At 38.6% G+C, this 12568-nt stretch overlaps 1 protein-coding gene across 1 annotated transcript in view; it reads left to right on the top strand.

The window, feature by feature from the left end:
* The window catches only part of RIT2 (Ras like without CAAX 2), a 176925-nt gene that overhangs the window by 80053 nt on the left and 84304 nt on the right, over positions 1-12568 (top strand). The window contains exon 4 of the mRNA XM_014894850.2: positions 10658-10849. Coding sequence (XP_014750336.1) covers positions 10658-10849 — 192 coding nt within the window. The remainder of the gene's footprint in view (positions 1-10657; positions 10850-12568) is intronic.

Below are 12568 nucleotides of genomic sequence, written 5' to 3'. Positions count from 1 at the left end.
AAATCAGTGTGGTATCTGACTGACACCTTGGACAGACCTGAGGGAGTCGGACTCCTCTAAGTTTTGGACATGAAGATGAGCTTTGCTCCTGTGTAGGAGAGATTTTGCACATCTCAGAAGTTACTCAGTGTCTTTCAGGATCATAAAATCATGGAATGTTTTTGATTGGAAGTGACTGTAAAACCACTGCCATGGGCAGGGACACCTTCCACTATCCCAGGCTGCTCCAAACCCCAGTGTCCAACCTGGCCTTGGACACTTCCAGGGATCCAGGGGCAGCCACAGCTGCTCTGGGCACCCTGTGCCACCCTCACAGAGAAGAATTTCTTCCCAGTATCCCACCCAACTCTCTGTCAGTTTAAAGCCATTCCTCCTCATCCTGTCACTCCATGCCCTGTTCCCAAGTCCCTCTCCAGTGCTCTTGTAGACCCTCCTGGAAATCCGCCAAGGTCTCCCTGGATCATTCACTTTCTCTGTTTCATCTATTGATCCAAACAAGGTACCTCATGACCAAACTTTTTGGAGCTCTGCCTTTGTCCTAATTTTTTTGTTGTTGTTTGTTTATTTGGTTGGGTTTTTTTGTTTGTTTGTTTGTTTTTTCTTTCCCCTAATGCAATAACAATTATTTGTTCACATGGAAATGAAAAAGCATGTTGGGAAGTCACAGGACATGACAACTTAGTCCTTTCGTGTCACAAGTTCTCTTTTTAAGCAACACCGAATGCATGCAGGATTGTAACACAGGTATTTTGCATTCACTCTGCTAGTGATTTATGTGGTCCTCAGGGAACACACTCCTCAGACAAACACTGAGCTAAATTTCAGTTGCAGAAATGAGTGCACTATTGATTAAATGTTACAAAAGTCTAAAATAGCCACTCTGCAGATTGCTTGCTTCTTCCTTTCCCCTTTTTCAGGTTCTCAGATTAAATTATAACTCTGCTGATGAGTAGGGCACAGGGGATGGAAGACAAAAACTTGTGTGGTGGAATTTTTAAGGTCAGCACACACTTGCTGGGCAAGGCATCATGAGAGAGCATATATGCAGGCCAGAGTATAATTTGCAGTCATTTATCAGAGCAACGAGGTGTCTGACTCCAGAGCCTCCTGGTTTACTTCTGCAAGGCTGCACCAGGCCTCCCTCCCTGGGATGACCATGGGAGCTGACAAGAGCATGTCTGAATCCTTGCAAAGCCCTTGCTTGCTGCTGCAGTCATTACCTCTTCACTTGTGGGTTGTTGTTCCTTTTTAAAATTATTTTTTAATCTCTGCTGTTTACTAAAATGTAATTACCAAGCTATTAATTTTTCCCTTTAACCATTTATGATGCATTTGTAATAAAAGGTGAAAACTGGCTCTTTTCTTTTTTGCATATCAATGGGAGTGGGGGAGAAGTATTATGTGGTGCATGATAAACCAAATGCATTTGGGGGTTTTAGAGGTAGTTAACAATGAAGATTGCTTCAGTGCCTGCATTTAGAAGAAAATTGCTAAGGTGTTTATCCCTCAGAGACAGACCATTAGCATGAATATGAAAGAAAAAGGCAGTTCTCTGAGTTAGGGAGTGTAGCACTGAGGAATTTTTACTGGCATTGTGGAGAATTGATATGGTGATTTAATCCATATTTAGGGGTGAATAAAAAGTAGATATCATCTCCCACGTGATGGACTGCATCTTTTCATTACTGCACATGACAAACCATCTTGGAAAGAGCAGGATTAATAAAGTTAACAAAAGCATAGTTGCAGAAAACTGGCAAATATATTATTATGTGGAGGCAGGAGGGCAATTAGAGTGAGAACATTGGGAATCTTACTGAAAAGAAGCTGTATCTGGAGGGAGAGTCTGAGCGTCAGTGCAGGTTATTTACTAGTTCTTCAGTAAGAAAGAATGGTCACTCAGTGATGTTATATTTTGTAGTCCTGAGTTATTTTATTGGAAGTTGCTCAAATCTGTCTTTTTCTCCACCTTATTTATTTCCCTTTACTTACTTTTTTTTCTATCAGGCTGGTGTGGCTCAATCTTTCTGCATAAGTCATGATGCAGGACATGTGAATACAGAATAGTGAATGCATATAAAATGCTCTGCACTTAGGGAAGGGGCAGTGAAATAGTCATCCATCAGTGCCCAGGATGCAAAGGAACACTGACACCTGTTTTTCATGAGGCTTAATCCTGCATGGTCTGTGACTGAGAGCAGTGCCAGATAGCATGGGAAGCAGTAGCACAGCTGAAAAGAGAAGGGGAACTGAATCTATAAGTCTACTTGTGGGAAACAACATGATTTCACAGATGGTGAAAATAGATTGTGTTTAACAATGATTTACAGTCAGTAGAAAAATAATCTCACAAATCCATGTTTTCAGACAGGGTGAAAGCTCAACATACCAGTTCAGAGTCTCAGACTCAGCTGGATGAAGATGAGAGCAATGTCATCATGAATTACCCAGATTAAATAATCCTTATTAAGAAACTGCTATCGTTATTTTTAATTAATTTCTCTTTGCATTCAGAACTTTAGTTGTGCATAAAGTCTCTTCTGTATTCAGAGATAAATGATGAATTAACCAGTGGGAAGGAATCCATCTCTTTCCATGAGAACACATTAGTTTCCAGAAAGAATCTCGAACAGAGGTCTCATGCAACATCATCTCCTTCCTGGGACTGAAGACCTGTTTCTGTCGTAAGCAGGTTTCTCCTGAAGAACATAAGTAAAGGGGAAATTAGGAGGGGGAAATAATTTTAGAAAGTTTTCAGCCAAAATTTTGTGAAAATCAGGGATGTTAATCTATGCTTGAATTTCATAATCAGTGAATGTCTAATTGTGTTTCTGAAGCTGCTGACTCACTAAGCTTGGACCATTTTCTTGCCCATAGGCAAGGTCTTGAGGTGCTGTCAATCACTCCACCCAGGTGAGCTAACCTGGAAAACCCCTAAAATCAGCAGCTAAAAAGTGATGCTGCTATTTGTCACAGAAATAGATATCATACCTGTATCTTCCAGAAATAACACCTATCATGAATATTCTCCTTCTTCTTCTGTTTCCCTTTCCAGATAAATAAACTTGCTTAAATGGGGTTGACGGTTGTCTTCTAAATTACAGATTAATTTCAGTGCCTGTCTCAGCTTTATCTTTGTACATTCCCAGAGTTAAGAAAAGGCTACTGATTTTGTACAATGTGGAGTTCGTAATATTGCCTTGGAAGGCTGTCAGATAAAGCTCAGAAAGCTATTAGTCTGCTAGGAACTTGGAACTGAATCTTTTTTATCCTCATACTTCTCCCGTCATCAGTGATGTGCATTTTGTCCCCAGTACTAATTCACAGAAGGAAAGGGATATTGCTGTTTTACAACAGAAGCAAGAATTCTTTCCTGTAATTATAAGGCGTGAGACACTGACTGATCATTAATCAAGGGACTGATTATAATAATAATCCACTTCCACTGCAGGCGCATGGGCTAATTCTCATTTATACTAATCCCATTTTGAACTGCTCCTGAATCATTACTAGAACGGGCAAAAAGGGTTGTGAGAGATGGGTTTGCTGTACAACCAGAGCAGTGTAGAGAATCAATCTCTGTCCTCTAGTGCCTAAGCCAGAGCCCCTGCATTTTCCTTGGTCTGTCTCTGAGCTGTTACTCAGCTCCCTTCCTTCCTCACAGTGATGTGGCAGATGGTTTAGGCTGGCACAGGTGGCTGAGTACCACCTGCTGCAAATTTTTTGCTATCTTTTGCTATGTATCCCCTCTCGTTGTTGTTGTTGTCATTTGCAAAGGATGGCTGGAAATGAGTGAGATAAGAAGAGAGTGTGAAGCGATGTTGACAGTGTTCTGTGCTTTCTTGTTTTCTGCTGTGTCACTGCTGGGAGCATGTTCCTGCTGCAGGCAGGGCTCCTGCGAGCAAAGGCAGCAGGTTGGGAACTTTGGCATCTGTGGTGGAAAAAGTGTACCTTTATTATCTCATAGTGTTACTCAGCCCATGCTGAGGAGCAGCATTTCCCACTGCTGCGTGCTGTGAAGGGAAAAATCCTCGACTGGCTTTAGGCATTAAATTCTACATTCTCTTGATCTTTTGAACTCCATTGGAAATGAAACAGCCTTGTAGAAGCTACATGAGAAGTTTGAATGGAGAGGAGGAGTAGCCTTATCATGCAAATGCATGAAGGATATGACTGGGCAGGGCTTGGCTGATGCTGTGGACATCAGAGGCAGGGCTCTCCATTTAGCCTCTGTCGAGGTAGTACAGAGAGAGGTACAAAAGAAAAACACCCCTGGCACCTTAAACACTTCCCCGAGGATGGTTAAGTTACTCTCTGGAGTCAATCCTATCTCTCTAAGGACTGTACAGAGAGAGATTTGAAGACTAAATAAAGCTATGATTCTAAATTTAGAATACCCGACTTCCTCTTCAGGAGGCAGAAACCAGACGAAATAAGGCCTGTCCTTTGCATCTAGATTAGTACTGGTATTACAATGTTTATAAGGTATAATATTGAGCTAGCATCTTATCTGGATGTTTTCTTATTTGAAATGTAACTACTGCAGGTTTCTCACTACTTGTTATTACAAATAAGTTTTTAAAAAACCACTTACTTTTGTCCCCTCTTCCCCTCACAAAAAATAAACCACTAAAAAAGTTCATGAAAACCAGATAATTATCACAGCACTTCTCACCGCTGTACTTTCATTAGCTAAATCTATTTCAAGAGGTAAAAGAAAAGCACACTTTATGACAAGCAGTGCCAGGTGGATGTTATGCAATCCCGATGAAGTCAACTGTGATGATTTTGTGTGTAAGAGAATTTACGAACAGAGAGATATGGGAGGTGTGCATTTTGGCTTTGAAATATATTTGCTGCTAATAAAATAATATTTTACCATATTAGCAAAAGATTTCCTGAGACAGAAGAAATTTTCAACTTATTTTTAATAAAAAATTTCTGAGTGAACAAATAAGTTTCACGTATTTTTTATTGTTTTAATTTTTTCTTCTCTCACTGTTTGAAGATTTTTTCCCCTCCCACTGAGTTTTCTGTGTCCTTTTAGTTCATTTTATCCTTGTTTGTTCATTGCCATAGATGAACAATATCCTGCCTGTTTGCAAAAACATATCCCACCCCTCAAGTGTTCACTATAAATATGAAAAAAAACAGTTTATAATAAGAACGACCCCTGTGGTAATCAGGGAGACAGTTTTGATTAAGAACATCTGTTAGCAGTTTCCTGGTTCTAAAGTCAAGCAGAACATAAGACAAGAAGATATAGAAAGTGACATTCTTCAAACTGTGAGGCTGGTCTCCCTGGGGAGGCTCTGACCTCTTCCAGAGATACAAGCCAAGATCATAAAAAAAAAAAAAAAGGAACAGACATCAAAATATGTGGAGTGTGTGTGTGTAGTTTGAAAAACATGACACCTTTGTTTTGGAGGTGCCGCATCTTTAAATTTCTAAGCACCACACTTCTGAGGAGTGTGGGGAAGGACTGCACTTCCAAGCTGTGTTTACTGCTCAAACACATCACCACATAATGAAAAAGAGGGGCAAGGATTTGCTCATGCTCATGCCTTGTTGTTTTTTTTTTTGTATGTTTGTCTTGTTTTGTTTTTGGTTTTTTTGGGTTTTTTTTGTTTTGGTTTGGTTTGGTTTTTTTTGTTTTTTTGTTTTTTTGGGGTTTTTTTCTGTGTGTGTTTTTCTCTTCTTTCCCTTTTATCCTTTTTGGGGCTTACAAAGCCATCTCTTAGCTATGCCCAGCATGGGGATTTGGGAGGAATGGCTTCACTTTAGAGCTCTGCTGGTGTAAAGTGCTGATGTGGGAGATGCTGCTTCTAAACAACTTCTATTCTGAGTTGCATAAAAGCTTTTCTAGCCCATCATTCCTTCTCCAGCATTGTTCAGGAGGAATTACTTTGGTAACATAAACAAACAAACTGGCTTTGTTGAACTTTATTGTACATCATCCTAGGCTCTTTCAGTCAGCAAGACAGGGCTGTCCTGAGATGAACATGAGACCCAGAGTTATGTTTGATAACAACACACAGACCAATCTTTCATAAAGATCTAGATATCTAAGTGTAGTGTGACTCTACTGCCCAATTACTTTGTTTCCTCTTCTGGAGACATTAAGATAGTGATATTATTTGGAAAATATTCTGATATCTAATGAAAAAAAAAAGCAAAACAACATACAAGTTCTATTTATATATCTGTGATAACAGTATGAATTTTAAAATTAATTAAAATATTGCTCTTTATGAAACATTTTCTCTCGTGCATTATGACATGTGAGATAAAAGAGTATATATCAAGTTGAAAGAGAGAAAACGGAGGATAGGCATTTTGTCTTTGTTGAGTTGTTTTCTCAAAAGCTGCTAGAAAAGCCAAGAATATGCAGGAGGAAGAAATGCAGAAGTAGGAACACTCTCGCAAAGGTAGGTATGGAAGTATTCCTTTGGTATTAATAGATTGGACTATGAAAGACTAAGTGTTGCTAGAATTTAGAATTTTGAGGGATTAAAAGGCAATGAGATAGGTTTCTACAGGTAGGCTGTCAATTCCACACAGAGCAGGAGCAATGTGGGGCTGCTGCTGGAAGGAGGGAGTGTCCATGAGGAGCATGGAATGCACAAATACACTCACAGCTCCCTCTCTCCCAGCCCTCAGAGGCAAGCTCTGCCTCCCAGGAAGGTTTGAGGAAGAGAGAGAGTAGAAGGGAGAAGGGAATCGAGCTGGGTGTAGGCAGTTTGGCACCAGAGGATGAGACACATCCAGGCAGATTATTGAGGATGCTGCCCAACATCACTGCGAGGCCATTATGGTACCTTTGAAAAATCATGTCAGATATTTGATTGTTGAAGAAAGGCAAATGTGACATCTCTCTAGGAGCAACCATCAAGAGGCTTTCTTGTCAACCTTCTTCAACAACAGATAGGAATATACAGCCTTATGAGGATTAGTGATTTTTTTTTGTTTGTTTTCCTGCATTCAATTACACTGGAAAAAGAAAAGGAAAAAGTTATTATGCTTTCTTTCAACTTTTAGAAAAGTTTTGTTTTGTTTCTATCCAAACTTGATGCTTAGTCTCAAGTATCACATCTCCTAAGCATGATGATTTGGTTTCAAAAGAGTTTTTACCACACTTTTCAGTTAAGTCTTAGTCATAATACACAAGAGAGTACTCGAGACTGATGTGAAGCTGCAAAGTGCTATAAGCATGACAAATCTTCCCTTTAATTTTCAGAATTTATTTCCTTTTGAGGGGATGTGATTTCCTTCTGTCTTTTACCCTTGGTGTTTACTGACTTGGGAATGTTTTGTATTTTACCTTTATTGAGTAGAAATTCTTATCCAGTACAATTCTCAAATGATTTTTAAGAGGTCTTTTTTACAGCAAAAAACAATTAAAGAATATATTAGTGTGTCAGATACATAACTTATTTTATAAGGGAACCAGACAAAATATAAAAATAAATCTATTGAAAAATCTGTAAAACCTTAGACTTTGTCTCTATCTACATCTGAACATTCAACTTGGATTTTAGCTCTGCTTACTGTAGAGAAACATGAAAAAAGTGGAATTTGGAGTAAGACTTGAAGTTAAAACTTAACAAAGAGATGTAATTTCTTCTCAGTCCTTGTCTTTCATATATAACATGCATACAGACTTGCAAAGATTTTAGTATATTTGTTGGTAACTAAATTTATTCTTTCTTTTAGTATATATTATTATATTGAGGTTCCTGGTGAAAAGGAAAAAGAAACAAAACACTTTTTTTGAAATAAAAAGGCTTATTTATATTTGACCTTAGAGTCCTTGACTTTATATTGAGCAATCATGCCAAGGGGAAAAAGCTGAGAAATGAAAGTCAACATCAAAAAATTGGAATGGAAATTACTAGCTGAGTTAACAACAGAAAACCAAGCCTATGTCCTCAATTCAGTTTGCACAGAATACTTAATGTCTCTGAAAATGGATCATTGCAAACATGACTCTAAAGTATTTTGCCTGTTTAGTCTAATTTATCAGCAGTAATAAGGTCTCATAATAAAAAATTGCATAGGTAAACTCGCCTATGAGTTTATAACCAAAAGTCTTAACTATGCCCCAGCATGAACCAGAAAGTGTAGGTAGATTATTCTGACTCAGAAGTGTCAGCCCTAAAAGCTGAGAACTTTGTCCCTTTGGAATGATTCAGTGTGTGAAATTAGGAACCCAGGCCCTCCTGTCAGTCAGGGAAAGCCATTAAGCATCCCTGGGGAGTGATCCTGGGAATACTCGTGCTTCAGAACATCACTTACTGTGAGCAACTTAAACAGGGGTATGTGACCTAATTCCTTCTTGGTTTGCCATAAATGGCTATAAATGAGTGTACAAAGTTCTGAGCACTTCCGAGAGGTGGATCACCTCACTTAAACAGAGCTCATTCTTTGTCAAAGGTTGTGCAGAGCTGTCATACAGTGGTTACAGTAGTTGATATATGAATTTTCTAAATCAAGGAGACAGGTCATCTGGGCTGGGCGTAATGTTCCTTGTGAAAACACGTACTTTTACCTATCAGCTCCACTCAGTTGCATAAACTCTCTAAATATAAATAATAGGTGCAAAAAATAGATAATTAGATAACTAATGGTATAACTATTCTCCAGCTTTAGAAGCAGCCTGTAGTCCACTAATAGCATTAAATTGTTTGCCACTTTTTACAAAGATAGCTTGGACAATGTGCAGCTGCACAGCCAGCTAAATTCAGAAGCCTAATCCATAAATTTAAGTTCCCTGAAGGCTTCTATTGCCTACTCAGCCTGAAGGAATCCTGGACTAGTTCTGTAAAGGAGACTAGCCTCCTAATAAAGGTGTAGAACAGTTCTAAGGGACTGGTGCAAAGAGGAGAAAATCAGGATCACATGGGATGGGGGTTGCAGTGAGATCTTTGTTCTGGTGTAAAAGCCTGGGGTCTGAGGGTGAATAATGGATTTAATCACTATGTTTAGGCATTTAACACTCCCTACTCTCAACTTGGAGACTTTGAATGTGATCTATAGTTTTGAATTGCATCATTTATTAATCTAGTAGCTATCTAAGATGGCTGGGAAAGATCTGGCAGCAGAGACACAGCTCTCCAGTGTCTTGTCTAAACCACAGAGTGTGGAATCCTTTCTGTTTGATATCTTCAGTGTTCAGCTGCCCTACTTTTTGCACATCCAGTTTCCAGAGGATGGGCTACATTATGACCTGACCCACTCTGTCTTGTAGCTTGGTAGTTAATAAACTCTCCTGGGGTGCTATGGGGTGATAATTTAGAGATTTTCAAATTCTGAGCAAGTCTCAAAGCAGAATCCTACCCTTAAATTCCCTATTAGTCTCCCATTTTGAAGCTTAGTTGGATGAACTTTTTCCTGCAGCAGGTGAAATGTTTTGAATGATATATAAAGCCCTTGGGTAAAAGATACATCATAAATAAATTATAATGGTCAACATGAAAGTCTATTCACAGGAAGTATTGTCAATCAACATGAGCAACTATTGAGAGAGATTTAAAGCTAAGACTGCTAAAAGAGCATAAGAAATCCATTTCCCTTCAATTTTCAGCAAGGGCTGAGAATATATAGATATGTAAACTAAACTATTTAAAAAAAATCCTAGCCTAAATTCTCAATTGAGTAAAAAATACAGGATTTGATGCTGCATCCTGCTGCTCACAGAAATGGTCCAATGTTGATATGTGTATTCCTTTTTTATCAGACCTTCCTGCATCTTAATATCTCTGGAGAACTGATTCTGTCAGGAGGATTCTGATCCTGACCGACTGTTGCCATGGTATTGGGTTATTCTGGGCTGTGATCAAGAAAAGCAAACAAACTTGAGAAAGAAACTGGCTTTAAAACATATTCTCAAGCCACAGTGCCTGAGACTAGTTTTTGAAAAAGAAATCTTGGGGTTTTTTGTACAATGTGGCAGTTATTAAAAACTTCTGAAAAAAAAAAAAAAGTCAACAAAAAAACATACCAGTAACAAGAAGCATTGCTGTGACAATAAAGATTTAAATAAAATGAGAAAGAAACAGGAGGAGAAAATGGGGCCAATTCTTGCATGGTTTGAAATTGTTCATTTTCATTTAATGATGTTATCCCACACTGAAGTGAAACCTCCGTCTTTTCTGAGACATTTCGAAAAAAATAAAACTTTTTGCAGATCAGATTCCTGGTTTTTAGGTACTCTTCCAAAGCTGTGGAAACAAATTAATGTCTTTTTGATACTACTGAGCTTTTGAATTGAGTACATAATAAGGAATTTGTACCAGTCTTCAATTCCTAGGTAGTGACATAGTTTACTTTGCACCTGTTAATATTAATTCAGTTGCAAGTCATCCGTTTTTACTGGCAGCACCAAAGAAGTCTCTGGTAATACATGAGACAGTATTTTCTGTATGCAGTCACTTGCATAATAAGTTCATATTCTTAGAGGACAGAGCTCCCTTGATGGGGAAAAAAAAAAAGACCTAAGATATTGGGGATAATAAGAAGGATGCAAAAATTTCAGCAAGCAGTAAAGCAAGCAATGTGAATTCGTGTAGGGAATCGGGGAAGTTTTCTGCAAGTCTGTTATTTGCAGATGGATAATTTTGTTTGCCAAATTACTGAGCAGGTTCTTCCTGTTCTGCAGGCAGAATTCACAGCCATGAGGGACCAGTACATGCGAGGAGGAGAAGGCTTCATTATCTGCTACTCCATCACAGACCGCCAGTCCTTTCAAGAAGCAGCCGAGTTCAAGGAGCTCATTTATCGTGTCCGGCACACCTACGACATCCCCGTGGTGCTGGTGGGGAACAAAATAGACCTGGAGGAGTTCAGACAGGTAAGCAACTTCTCTGCTGTTTTTGGCTTGGTTTTCCTTGCCTGCCTCAGGGTTTTCTGCAGCACATGTTGTACAGTGCTACGGAGAATGAGTAGCACAGGAAGAGGTTCAACCGAAGAGTGACAAACTTGTAATGAATTAAAGTCTTCGTGGGGCTTCTCATTCCTGTGTTGTGGAACTTGAAGTAGCCTTGGCAAGTCACATCTAAACTTTCTGGGTTTACTTGAAAAACTTTGACTACTGTTGTCAAAAGGTTTATATATATATTCATATATAATCTATATATTCAACATAGAGCTTCAAGCAGGATCTTTGTGGAAAAAACCTTGGGTTTCTTTGACGCTGCCAGCCATTAAACAGAGGTTTGCTTTTTTCACCAAGACATTAGATTTGAGTAAAGTTTTCAACCTCAGACATAAAAATAAAAAAAATAAATATATATATATTTAATATATACATATATATGTATACATAGACATATATATTTTTTATGTATATATATACACATGACTGCATTTGCCTGAAGATCCAATGACTACATTACCAGAGTGTTCAGGTAAAATGGGGACATGCAAGACTTGAATTCACTTTGATTTGTATACAAAATTTCAGCTGCCATCCCCCATAGACCAACAGATTTTTTTCGACTACAGGGTCAACGACTGTGGCTCTCTCAATGTCTTTAATAGTTTTTGCTCACTCTTTTCCTTTTGCTCCCCTCTACTTCTTCCTTACTCTTTGTACTGGTGAGCCACAGAGAGATCACATTAGAATGGCTTGGTTATGACCTGATACTGAACAGAAAATATGCCAAATCTACAACTAGAACTGCTTTCAAATATCTGACTTCTGTGCAGACATATGCAACACTCAAATAAAGAGGTGTTTTTCTGGTTCATTAGCATCTGTGCTCACACATTCCTATCTACTCTTTTCCACTTATCCTGTCACTCTTCTCTCCATTTCGTTGTCTTCTTTATTCTACCTGAAGAAAATCCAAGACAGCATTGAGCCTGAAATTAGTCTTAAAGACCTGATTATGTGCATTTAAAGCTTCACATCTGTTTTCCACACCGTTGGCTTCCTCCCTAAATCAGGCTGTGACAAAACCCTAATGGTGACAATCCAGCTGCAGTTTAACAGGGGCTTCAAACACGAGTGCCATGTGCTTATACACCAGGGAGGGATGTGGGTTTGGAGAAGGATGTGGATTCAGTTATTTTGCTGAGAGAACTAGACATTCACTTGATCTCAAAGCAGGATACAATTGATTACCTACAATTACCCTTAGATGAAGTTTCAGCAATGCTCTGTTTCATAGTTGGTACAAAGACATTCTTTCACTGATCTTTGGCACTATCTCTTTCTGATCTTACCTTTTGTTCAACTTTTATATTTTAATCACTAGCAACATATATAAAAATCTATGCTTGGCTTAAATATTTTTTACATGTTTCTTGGTGATCTCCTCTGGTCTCACAAACAGGAAAATTACTGTGCATGAATGTCTGGATGGGATTTCACCTACAGCGTTTTAGATCAAGGGCCATGGGGAGGCTCTTGGGCATAATATTTGAAATTAAGCCTGTGAAATGTGATTAAGACACTAAAAACTGTTCTCTGAAGTCATCACTGATGATCCTGCCTAAATATGTGAACAAGAAAATTCCAAATTGTGGTCCTACATTTTTAAAAGTTTTCAATGAAGCAGAATTTAGG

The sequence above is a fragment of the Sturnus vulgaris genome, chromosome Z (genome assembly GCF_052056855.1).
Source record: "Sturnus vulgaris isolate bStuVul1 chromosome Z, bStuVul1.hap1, whole genome shotgun sequence".
Lineage (NCBI taxonomy): Eukaryota > Metazoa > Chordata > Aves > Passeriformes > Sturnidae > Sturnus > Sturnus vulgaris.
Note: the sequence above shows the minus strand (reverse complement) of the source record. Positions and strands in the feature narration are given on the sequence as shown.